The sequence below is a fragment of the Rhamphochromis longiceps genome, linkage group LG4, assembly GCF_057381845.1.
Source record: "Rhamphochromis longiceps isolate RC_006_pf linkage group LG4, R_longiceps_female_GT1.1, whole genome shotgun sequence".
In the NCBI taxonomy this organism is placed as follows: Eukaryota; Metazoa; Chordata; class Actinopteri; order Cichliformes; family Cichlidae; genus Rhamphochromis; species Rhamphochromis longiceps.
This window is the reverse complement of record NC_140560.1, coordinates 5,576,211-5,588,873: the sequence shown is the minus strand read 5'-3', so window position 1 is coordinate 5,588,873 and position 12,663 is coordinate 5,576,211. Positions and strand designations below refer to the sequence as shown.

General features: G+C 39.8%; 1 protein-coding gene across 1 annotated transcript; it reads right to left on the bottom strand.

Moving 5' to 3' along the window:
- Positions 1-1,017: 1,017 nt before the first annotated feature.
- On the bottom strand, positions 1,018-8,417 carry LOC146670887 (uncharacterized). Its single transcript, XM_085403009.1, has 6 exons — positions 8,346-8,417; positions 8,098-8,133; positions 7,681-7,989; positions 6,676-6,996; positions 1,827-1,958; positions 1,018-1,730 (listed from the first exon to the last, which is right to left on the bottom strand). Exons 1-6 carry the CDS (start codon positions 8,398-8,400, stop codon positions 1,162-1,164), a joined length of 1,422 nt encoding a protein of 473 aa, XP_085259135.1. The 5' UTR covers positions 8,401-8,417; the 3' UTR covers positions 1,018-1,161.
- Between the last annotated feature and the right edge of the window lie 4,246 nt (positions 8,418-12,663).

Sequence of the window (12,663 nt, the reverse complement as noted above, 5' to 3'; positions counted from 1 at the left end):
CATTTGATTTTTTGGCCGGCAGTGAAGATGAGTCATCAGCTCCAAATCCAAGGCCTTGATTCTGTGCTAGAAACAGAATGCCTGGTGGGATCCGGTTCACAGTGGTGGGAAAGTGAAGCATGAGCTGTCCTGGTAGACTTGTGGGATGTCAGCAGGACTAAGCTCAGCATAGTGTCCAAATAAATGAGGTTGTGGATGTAAGCCAGGGCTGCCCAATCCCAGTCCTCGAGAGCTACTATCCTGCAGCTTTTAGATGCATCCCTACTCCAACACAGCTGAATCAAATGGTTTGATTACCTCTTCAGCATGCCATCATGTTTGGCAAAGGCCTGATAACAAGCCATTCATTTGATTCAGGTGTGTGGGAACAAGGATGCATCTAAAAGCTGCAGGACGGTAGCTCTCGAGGACCGGGATTGGGCACCCCTGATGTAAGCTGTTGAAATGAGTTTCCTCTGGGTAGTGGTTTGGTTCAGTGTTGCAGGTAGTGTAAATACAGTAGACATCCAGAGGAAGCTCAAAGTAGAGCTTCTGCTCATTCACATTGAAAGGAGCCAAGTGAAGAGGCTGAGTAATCTAATCAGGATACCTCCTCGGTGCCTTGCCTTCGTGGTTTTGTTAGCACAGATCCTGAACTTATATATCCATATATATCATATGTGGTACCTTCAGCTCAATCTATTGACCTTGAAGGAGTGGTTGCAGTTAAGGTAGGACTTTAGGTATTTTCTATATGTTGACAGCTCACACCGCATGTGTAAAAATCCTAGTTTCTTTGTTGTAGTATATGGGTTTATATCAGTTTTAACTAACTGAGTTGACTTTGGTGACTTTGGTGGATGTAAGGGTCATGTTAACGGATTGTTAACATGACCCTGTCCTACACCCCTACAAGGTTTAATCAAAAATTGTTAAAAACCTTTCAAGCTATTGTACAGTTTTTTGTACATATAGACAGAATGACTCACGTACATAAACATAACTGCCTTGGCTGAGTTAACAAACACTGCATTAGATTTTATTAGATATTAGATTCATGTCACACTATGAAATAGAAGTTCACACCGAGAAGATCAAAGGACTTCAAAGTGTTGATGTGTGTATTCTTCTTGTGTAGTTCTCATATGTTGGCTCCCCAGGTTGATACTAATCATTGGAAACCTAAAAGATTTGATAAAATTTCTGCTCCTCTCCATAAATGTCTACAGTTTGTTCAGCATATTCCTCCGTTACATTTTCATAGTCGTTTTCATTATCATCATCATCATCATCACTGGGTTTGTCTGTGTCTTCCTCTGCTCTGTCCTCTATACTCACAGACAGTGGTGTGCATCCTTTGTAATTATCTTCATCCTTCATGTTCTCATAATTATCATCATCACTGGTTTCATCTGTGTCTTCCTCTGTTCTGTCCTCTATACTCACAGACAGTGGTGTGCATCCTTTGTAATTATCTTCATCCTTCATGTTCTCATAATTATCATCATCACTGGTTTCATCTGTATCTTCCTCTGCTCTGTCCTCTATACTCACAGACAGCAGTGTGCATCCTATGTAATTATCTTCATTCTCCATGTTCTCATAATCATGATCATCAGTTTTGTTTTCATCCACTTCTTGTGTGTCGTTTCTGTCCACTGGTTGAACATTCACATAGTCCCTCTCCTCTTCCTCCTCCTCCTTCTCCTCCTCCTCCTCCTCCTCATCTTCATAACGATTTGTGGCAGTAACTGAAACATAAGTAGTAGAAAAGATTGACTGACTGATGCACATCTATATCACCGACATATTTGTTCATTTGATACATTGCACAGGTAAGGACAGACTTTGCATCTGGACATGGCCTTCACGTTGTTTTGCTCGTCGTCTCCTGATTACCAGACACACCACCGTCAAGACCAGCAGTAGCAGCAGGATCGCAGGAGGAACTACTAAATAGACCAGCAGCAGCCAAGGAACTAAGAAATAAAGGATTACAATATGGAAGCAATTAGTTCATGGTGGCCTCAATGACTGCTGAGTGCCCAGGTACAGTACAACAAAACCAAACTCATTTACATCTGTGCTTAAAAGTTAGTGCAAAGTGTTTGTGCTGATATGGTGTGTTTAGTTTTTGCCATACATGATACTGTTCAATATAGCTGAAGAGTCTGAGATGTTGCTCTTGGTGTGGCAGAGGTTCGGTCTCTGACTCTGCTGCAGTGGAGGGGCAGTACCGGGAGGTCGAAGAGTACAGGTGTGAGGGATTTTAACTGATAAGCTCTCCCCCCTTTTAGTGTCTGGAGTTGGGAAGGAGAGGTGTGTGTGGTGTGGGAGGGAGCTGGAAAGCTGGCTTCCCAGTTGAACACAAGGTGCTGTAGCAGTGGAAAACATTGTGGATCCGAATAAAAGTGCTATGACTGACAATCAAATGGTGTGTGGGTCCTGATTTCACACTTGGGTTTCTTTGCAGTTGAGGCAGTTGATGGAAAGTCCACACTCCCAGACACATTGTGGAATTGTATTAAAACAGACCTGACTAGCTGATGATCAGTTAATAAAGTGCATTTGATGAACAGCTTATCCTGTAACTTATCTTCATAATTCTTATGGAAGCAGTAAGGCTGTGGTCAGGTTTTCTTTCTTTTTCTTTTTTAATTTGGCTTGATCCATCCATCCCTTACTTTACTGTTATCTTGTATATGGAGTTATCTGTTGTCTGTGACAGTATGTATGGGGTAGATATTCTCATGGGCATCTCCATGTCCTGTTAAAAATGGCTGGAAGTTGTCAAGCTAAGAGGCCAGCAACTTGCATTTTTTTCTCTTGATGGGAGACTGATGGAAGATTAGCATACCAGACAAGTTGCCACTAGCTCTGCTTTCACCGTTTCAAGATCAGTTGCGAGCAGCACTTAGTGTGGAAACAGAGCGGCATTAGCATGCTGTCTGTTGAAGCGCTCTAACATCATAACAGATGACTTTTGTCTTGCAACATGAGTGATGTAAGAAACTGCAGGAAGGGGTACTGCTCCTTGTGTTTGTTTATCTTGTAGCCAAGCATCTAAAGGATTACTGTTGCCATGGTGTAGATCAGCTGGTTGGTTTCAGTTACGGTCTCAGCAGGGATTGTCTGTAATGCTGCATTCACATCTTCTAGTAAACTTTCTGTAGTTTTGGTAGTCGGGCACAGATGGACCAGGTTCCCAGTACAACCACGATCTTCTCTTTCAGGTCAGCTGTTCTCGCATTCAACGCCTTCATCGCACCAGTTGGTCCTAGAGCTTAATACCTAATCTAGGAGAGTGAAAAGGATGATATCTCCCCCTTTACCTGATATTACTGATGATTATTACTTCTCGCCCTCTTGCCGTAGAGTTTGTGTTGTACATCGTCAATCTCCAGTTCTTCCAGATGTTGGAACACTGGGACCCAAGGTAACACTGAGTTGCTGAGTTTAGATGTGGAGTGCTGTTTACACCAATTTCTGATACTACTATCTGAATGTTGCACAAATCAGTACTCATTAGAACAGGGAACAACAACCAGTCTTCTGTAGTCTAATATTGGTGAGCCTGTGTGAAATGTAGCCTCAGTTTTCTGTTCTTAACTGACAGTAGAGGAACTTAGTGTAGTCTTTACCTGGTGTAGCTCATCTACTGGAAGGTCTGATGTTTTGTGCTTTCAGAGCTGATCTTCAGACTTTGGCTGAACAATTTATTTGAGTTAGTGTTGCCTTCCAATCAGCTTGTAGATATTTTCTCCTTTTTGGATATTGATATTGATATTGATATACCTTTATTAGTCCCACAAGGGGAAATTTCATAAGGCTGTCGACCTATTGCACGCAATGGCGGCGCCATCTTACCCTCTGACCATACATACATTACACAAACCATCACATGGGGAAGACAGGTCAGAGAGGTATAACAATGGAAAATGCACCACATGAGGAAAGATAAGGAGAAAAAAACAACTCCCCCCAGACTGAGCTCCAACAGGGAGATCAGTTTGAGAACAGAAAAAAAACACCTCTGCACATGAAAAAACTCTTAATGCACCAAAGAAACACATGACAAGCAACAGGGGTGGGTAAAGGGTGAGAGACAGCCGAATTAGACAGTACATCCGAGCCTGCGTGCGCTGGTCTCCTTGATCCCCGTCAGCATCGGAAGGGAACAAGCGTCGAAGGCATTTGGAACGGGAGGGGGGATGAGTGTGTGCATATCAGTGTATATGTATGTGTGTGCATGTCCAGAGTTCAGCTGAGACAGTGTCCTTCGCCCTGCTAGGCTAAGTAAACAGTCTTCCAGCCAACCCAGGTGACCTTGCATGGAATGGGAAGGAACAGACTAAACACAGTCGTTATCAGGGTGTTGTTGTTCAGCTCCAGCCTTGAGACCGCAACTGGCGCCAAAGGGGTCTCCGCATAAGTGATGGTGGTTTTTACTTTAGTGCAAACGGCTCATGAGAATTTCAAAGCAGTTCTACAGTCCAACACTGGTCTCTCAATCTCACGTTGGAGAGCCGCGAGCTTCACCATACTTGCGTTCTGTGATGTTGTCATTTCTTGTGCTCAAGGAGCCGATTTCTGAGAACTCACGGCAGTGTGCCTCCCCGAGATGTCATCCAATTTGCGCCCAGAGATGTTATTCCAAGCTAGCCCTTCCGAGATGTATCCAGTCTGCAGTCACAGCAGCCGTAGCCTCTCCAAGATCTTATCCGTGCTGCACTCAATGAGCCCATTTTGAGAAACTCACTCCTCTCCCATCGTTTCAATCCCAGCGGGCAGCCTTGTGGGAGTTTGAACAGCCGGTTCCGCTTTCTTAATTCTTCGATAAGTCAGGGCCAAGCCAGCTCCGATCCGCCAGAACCCTGTTACCATGGTTCCGAATAGGTAGATATCCTCAGCACTCAGGCTCACCCGAGCCCAAACTTCTCATTGAGAATGGGGTGTCAATTGCATTTAGGGACCAGTTGATCCAATCCATAATTCCTCTTTTAGGTTTTAGAGAACAGACTGTGAGAGAGTGTTCCAGGGAAAAGTAATACAAAAAACACGAGACTAGACAAGGACATAAGAGGCTAAGCAGGGAAGCTAAGGGAGAGGAGGAGGAGGAGGAGAGGAGAAAAGTGCGACCGCCTTCGTCAAGAGCAAGAGCAGAAAAAATGTTCTGATCATCCCCTGTAAACCCTAAAGATGGTTGTGAGGGAAAATCACAGTACATCCACAGATTCAGAAATACTCGGACCACCAGCATTTAAAATCCCTTAACCCTTTAAAACCGGTCGGAGCGGGAACGCTCCGTTTTGCGTAACTTTTTTTTAAAATCACTGTAGAACTGCAACCACGTAAGCTAGCGCAATAAAAAAATTTGCATATGAAACCAGATGAGTTGTACTTACATCTTATGCCATCAGCTTGTCCTAGGTCACAGTTTCCTTCCACATAAAGCTTTGCAAAAATTGCATAAAAAGCACTTGCAGCAACAAGAAAATGTAGTTTGTTTGTTTTTTTTGTTTTTTTACCTTCGGGGCCTTATAAGCCTACACTGGTGGGGGTTTTTTAAAAGTCATGTTTGACTCTATGCTTTTCTGTATAGTTTCTGGGATGCTTAGAACTCAAATTGCACTGCTGGAAATAGTTTATTTTGATGCACATGCTGTTTTGTTTTTTTTTGCAAATTTGCATTATAATATTTATTTTCATTTTTTCCTGCAGTATATAAAAATTGGTGTATCTCAAAAACAAAAACATGAAGACACTCAAAATAAATTTCCTGTTGTTGGAAACTATTTTGTGCAATGTTTTTGTATATACAGTTTTGAGGGATAAACCTCTTAAATTTCTCTAACTAGATGTAAAAAAACCAAAAACGATTTTCAATTTTTTTTGTAGTTTACGGCACTTTTTTGCCATTTGTGTAGTTATTTTGCACTTAATGCATACATATTATTAAAGTTTGGGCTATAATGGTTGTATTGATGTATAGCAACTTGAAATGCTCCCAAAAATGGCACTACGGCATGTAAAAATATAAAGATAAGCTCTGGCGGACTTGGTTCTATGGTAGGTCTTAAATGGTAAATGGCCTGTATTTATATAGCGCTTTACTTGGTCCCTAAGGACTACAAAGCGCTTTACACGTTCAGTCATCCACCCATTCACACACTGGTGATGGCAAGTTACATTGTAGCCACAGCTGCCCTGGGGCGCACTGACAGAGGCGAGGCTGCCGGACACTGGCACCACCAGGCACTCTGACCACCACCAGTAGGCAACGGGTGAAATGTCTTGCCCAAGGACACAACGACCGACACTGTTGGAGCCGGGGTTCGAACCGGCAACCTTCTGATTACAAGACAAACTGCCAACTCTTCAGCCACGATCTCCCCTTTATTTAAAGGGTTAAATAAAATTCTTCTGCATCGAGTTGCTGCCACATGAAGTTGAACGAGTACACCTAATGAAGTGGCTGGTGAGTACAGTGTTGATGTAAAAGCTGATCCATCTTAAAAAGTGTTTCCTTAATGTTTACATAATACAGGAATGACGACTTTTGGAAGTATTACTTTGAATTGCTGGTTGTGTTATCATTTTCCATTACACATTTGAACTTGTTGCACTGGATCAAGTGACCCTGTAAATTACTGAAGATGACATACAGTAATGGTGATATTTATGTCCAGTACTTACATTTGATGACGACATGAATCGGTGCTGACTCGGTAGAAGTTAAGTTCTCTGATTCCAGAGTTATGTAATACACACAGCTATAGTTGCCCTGGTGTTTATACTCAGCTACAGGGAAACTAAAGGAAGCTGAGTTGTTGACAGATGGCTTGATGTGTGGGATGTTGGAGAAGATCAGACTAAAATGGCTTGGATTGATGCTTGAGTTAATGAAGCAGGTTAAGACAAAGCTATGGCCCTTGGTGATCTCTGCATCTGCATTAGGACCCCAGACCTGTACTTCATCAAGAGATGCCAGGGAGATGTTGGGCTGCTGCAGGGTCTCTACATTAAAAATAGGAAAACAAAGTAGCATTCAGTCCATACCACTTTTACAGTGTTAAAGTAAGACATTTTGCATTCATTCACTTCAGTCGTCTAGGAATCTATTACTGTACACTGTACTAAATATCATCAAAATAGACCTGTTGGCAACTGTGAAGTGTCATTCATAATCACAACTTGTTACTTTAAATTTAGCAACTCAACTGCTGATCCTAACTGTCATGAAGACTTCCTCTATAAGATGCTCTTTGCATGTCAAGAAATACAGATATATACAATAGATATTTATATACAAGGTTCACAGGCATTAATGCATAAGTGATATTTTTGCAGCCACATCATGTCACTTGTTGATGGTTCATATTCCTGTTCAGAAGCTTTACTGTTCTTACTTTTCTTCTTGTGTTTGTTTACAGTGACGATCAAAACAGGCAATATGCTTAACCTCATATTATCATTTTGCATTCTCACATTCCTTTGTCTACTTATTATAATGCCAACTGTACTGCAGGAATTATATGAATACCATTTATCATTAATCTAATTTATCTTGGAACTGCTCTGAGGTAGGAAGTGTTACACCCCTGTACTGCACCTATTAACCTCAAAGTGGCATGCCTGCATCAAAGTGTATTGACTTATAAAGCTCTATGGGCCTAGCTCTAAAATGTAGATGTAAATCACCTGAACAGACAACAACCACACCCTTATTGCGTTCACAGCCATTTTCTCCAAATCTTCCATGAGGACACTGCATTAGAGACGTTTCTCGCCCCGAACAGTTTACATCAGCAAGCCACATTTCTTCTTTTGATGAATTAAAGCTGACCGACTGAGAGATTGCCAGTGCCTTCCCACACTTCAACTCTCTGCAGACCACTATAGCATCATTTAAGACCCAGGAATCATCACAGAGTTTTCCCCTGCTGGTGCTGTTATAGACTTCTACTCTTCCATAGCACCGAGCTGGCCCAACTAAACTGATGTTAAAATCTAGCAAAAGAAAGAGACAAGACAACAGAGTGCTCAGCATTTTCTGCATGTGGTGATATTTATGCAAAACCTTATAATCCGAAACAAATTTCGCAAAAGAAGACTGACCTGCAGAAGCTGAAGATGAGATGAAGAGATAAGAGACTGCAGAAAAAACAAAGGTTCATTAAACACCTGAAACAAGACATGAACATGTTTTGTTTCTGATATAGACACACTAAAGAAAAGATCTGGTGTAAGGAAATTTAACTCTAAATTTAAGGCATTTTGAATGTAACAGTGCTTGTCACGCTGACCCTTTGTGTAAGTATAGAAAAATAAGACAGATCAACCTAAAAATGTCAAATGCAGCTCACCTATTGCCAGATAAAAGTTTCTCTGCTGTGTCCACATGATTGAGACAGAAAACATACTGAGAGCAAAATGAGTCATCAGCAACACCAAACCCAAGTTGATGAAGAAATGCTTAACACTTGCGAAATGTGTTCCTCCACCCACTTCCTTGTTCCTTGTACTTTTTAATGAACGCAGTCTACAGAGTGCAACAGACAAAGGCTGCAGCAGCTGACAGTTATATTCATTTACCTTTTTCTTGCACAGAATGTACAGAGAGAGGAGTTTTTAAAATTGTGTTCACTTCAAGAATCCTATATATGAAATGAAGAAATGCATTCTAATATCTCTAAAATCTTTGTTTTGTTTTGGGATTTTTCATGAAAAAATAAAATCACTGATAACATCTGTTGGACATAAAATGCAGGTGTTTGTATTTAAAAATGTAGAGCTGATATAACAAAAATAAAACAGATTTGTAGTGTTGGCAATAAAATAAAATGTGGAGAGGAGCAGGAAGGTAGGACACTGATTTCACACAGTCTGTGCACTGGATGCAGTGGTCAGCATGCCTTTGTACCTTTGTAATCTACATTATGTCACAGACCTGTGACGTTTCGATAACACAAATGAGGCAAAAAACAAAGAGGAACTCACCCTCGCATGATCTTTTATACATGCCCCATTTCTTTTAGCTGAAAGCTGATGACTTGTTACTGGAAGTGACTTTTATTTAAAATTTACATTTTATGCACATTTATATTTCTTTAAGAGATATATACTACAGGGGGAAAACCATGAAAAGCTGCAGCCTGTCTCTACAAAACTGTAAATGCTGCCCTTAAATGTAAAGGCAGCATACATTATTTTATTATTTTCCTTAAACAATTTTGGTTAAAAGTAAATGTATGCATATATGATTCCAAATATTAAATAAAATGCATGATAATCTTTAAAATATAAAAACTTAGGAAGAAAACCCAGGAAGCAGTTTCTGAACCATAACGACAACCGTACAAAATTCAGCCCCGTTCTGGTGCTCGGTTTCAACTCCGGCAGTTGCCTTGACCATGAACTGAAATTACATAAAGCCTAACTTAGTGTAACATTTTTTTTGAAGTTATTATTATTTGAACTTCATTTCTTAATATCCATGCATCACAGAAAGGCTGTAGGCCGTGGTGAGAAGAAAAAACAACTTCTGTCGATTCTAAGGTCTTATGTATAAATACATAATAAGAAAACCATCTGGCTTTAAAATATTTAAATACAACCTCAGTTGAGCAACAACATAGCATTTCACATGGTATCATTATTTATTTATCAAAAACTAAGGCAAAATGTAGCCAAAAGCCATCTGTTAAAAAACTGAGTATAACCCATGACTCAGTAACTTGTAAAACCACATTTACCAAAAATAAGTTGAACTGATCATTTCTGTATGACTTTATCAGTCTCTCTCATTGTTTTAGAAGAATTTTGTTGTTCTTCACAGCGTTTGAGTTTCAGTTCTCTTGTTCATTATTTGTTTCATGGCATTTGTTTCATTGTGCATGACGGTGTCACACAGTGTTCTCAGCGTTCTCCAAATAAGATCATGGTACATGTTAAAAATAAAAATGGAGGTTTTGTTTCTGGCCTGCTTAGTGGCGAGCAGCTTGAACAGCAGTAATCCATGTCCGTCTGTTCATGTTTGCTCACTTCTGCCATCTGGTGGTTTGAAGAGACATTAATGCACAAAAACATGCACTTTAAACTTGGCGTAAGAGCCAAACCTCCGGGAAACATATGAGCACAGTACTTTGCAGAATACATAAAGGTCAGTGCCCTCACCAGAATATCACATCTCTGCTTGGCTTTACTTTGATAGTAGAGAAAAATACCCAGAATGTTATCTTATAAAATACACCAACCATGCAACACGTGTGGGAATTATAGATACGCAGAGCAAACTTCCACACTGGTCGGAAAGTACCTGAGAGCTTAGTGATATAATATCATTAGAAGGAAGCTACTTAGGAAGTAGAAGAGAAGGAAGGTGGCGATCCAAGGGCTTACATCACAATAGAAATAATAGTGAGCAGTACAGATATAATGAGCCCATCATTACTCACAGTAACTTGTGTCCATCATAGGTGTATCTAAACCTCTGACTACAAGTGTGCATGTAGCTTTCTGACAAAGATATTGGCAGTTTTACAGTATGATGAATGACAGACATATGTCTAAGTAGATTACAGGTGCATTTTCTGTTGAAGCAACTTTCATATCTGACAGTAGTTCAAGCTCACTCGGTCATTTTGTCAGTTTATGCTAATTCACACAAGACTACAGCCAAGGAAGGATAAATCTGTTCAAAAATAGTCTTTAAAGACTTGTTCCCCAGAAGTTTTTTTTAAGTCTTTCTGAACACTGAGATGCCTTGTGACCTCTAATCTGATCTCACAGTATAACACAAGAAAGAAGATGTCTGAGACACACAAGATACAAGATGAGTCAAGAGCGAGAGAAAAACAAAGTGAAACTGTTCTGTGCAGAAATGCTACATACTTCCTTCTTTTTTGCAGTGGACAAAAAAGAAGTACTTATGTAGTTATTTATGGAATAAGCAGCAACCTTGAATGATGTGTCATGTACACTTAAATAAAATAATTACCTCCACATCCAAACAAACGAGCCTGTTAGATTTTGAGTGATTTACACAACTATTGTACATGTAAAACATTTTGACCTATATTTAAAATTAATAATATTTTTCTGACTATTAAGATATGTACTATATATTTTTTGTTTTTAAATTACATCACAAAATAAAAGCATTGTTTCTCAAACACTATAACCAAGGCAGGAACAAAATCACTATCAAGACTTACATTTATCTCACGACATTTACCTCAGGCCTCTAAAACTATCTTTGCCAAAAATGTAAATAAAATCAGGCTTGTCCTAAATTGTTCTCTTATCATCTTCAGTCATTTTTTTCTTTCCTGTTGAATTGTTTTTTTGGCCATTTCCTGTTTTACTTTGATAGTTTGTGTTTGCTTGTGTTTTTAGGTTTACATCCTGGTTTTCTGATCGTGTTCACCTGTGTTAGGTTCTTTTAGCTGTGCCTTATTCCTCACTTGTCTCCTGCTGTCTAATGCACATCAACAGATTCCTGAGTTATTCTCCATACTCTCCAGTTTTTGCCATCTACTGTGTTTCTTGTTTGTTTGTTACCTTTTGGAATTTGTTTTTGGATTTATGTCAGCTAATAAAGCTCACCACTTGTTGATTCTATCCCACATCATAAGAACCAGTATTATATTAAAAGCTAATAGCAAATTAATATAGGATTGAGGTCAAAATGTGAACGTGACCATTAATCACCTGTTTTGAGAATATGCTATGTTTGTATGCTAAAACCTTTTTACCTCCATATTACAATTAAAAAAGAAAAATTAATGCGCATGAAAGGCTTTGTTAGTTGTTAATACATACAGTGTGTATTACCCACTAGCCACCACAAGGGGGTGATCACAATTCAGGTGTTTCATAACATTTTTTGTATACTTTATGCAGTTTGGATGTTATACAGTATGTTTTCTATTTTTTGTACAGGTATCTTGTTTTAGGTTTTTTTTTTGAGGACGAGTAAAATTAATTTCTTCTTTGCACTAAGCTATGAATAGACCCAGAGGAGAAGAAAACCAACAGTATAAGAAAGAAAATGCCTTCCTAAAACAGAAAATTAGGCTCACTGATCAGTCTGCTGTGAAACCACAGTTACACAACGCTGTTGAGTTAAAGCTTTCGTGAAGACACAGACATATGCACATATAGCCATGCTGACAGCTCAGCGAGCCTCATAGCGTGAGAAGGTTGAGGAAGTGGCTGGTGTGAGAATGCTGCCACCGCAGCCCTGTGGCAGCTTGCACTGTGGTAGTCTCAGCTCGACCTAACGTCCTCTGAACCCCGCTTCAACCTGCTTTCAACTTCCACTGCGCACAGTGCCACATGTGCTATTGCACGTGTTCAGCTTTTAACTTCTCTAATTCCATAGAAGTGACGCAAATATATGTAAATTTCATAGAAGTATCTGTTATTTACCCTGGTTCTTGTTTTTAGAATCATCAGAGTTTCCTGTGTCATCATTTGTTAGTTTCTGCACCAAATATACATTTCAGCATTTAAGCTCATACTCTAACCGTGGTTAGAATAATTGCAGTCTATATTAAATGACTTTTAGTTTCTCCTCACAGACTTTCATTTTTGTTCCTACAGGTACCAATTTACCAACAGAGTAATCTCCAAGACGTCGTTCAAGAAAAAACAGATGAGCTGATTTTCAGTTTGCTCATT

What these genes read in the sequence shown, in the direction of transcription:
- LOC146670887 (XM_085403009.1), bottom strand. Translation starts at nt 8,400, where the DNA reads ATGTTTTCTGTCTCAATCATGTGGACACAGCAGAGAAACTTTTATCTG. An exon ending in AAACTTTTATCTGGCAATAG is followed by an intron (nt 8,134 to 8,345) that starts GTGAGCTGCATT and finishes TTTTTTCTGCAG; the next exon opens with TCTCTTATCTCTTCATCTCA. An exon ending in CTCATCTTCAGCTTCTGCAG is followed by an intron (nt 7,990 to 8,097) that starts GTCAGTCTTCTT and finishes TTCTTTTGCTAG; the next exon opens with ATTTTAACATCAGTTTAGTT.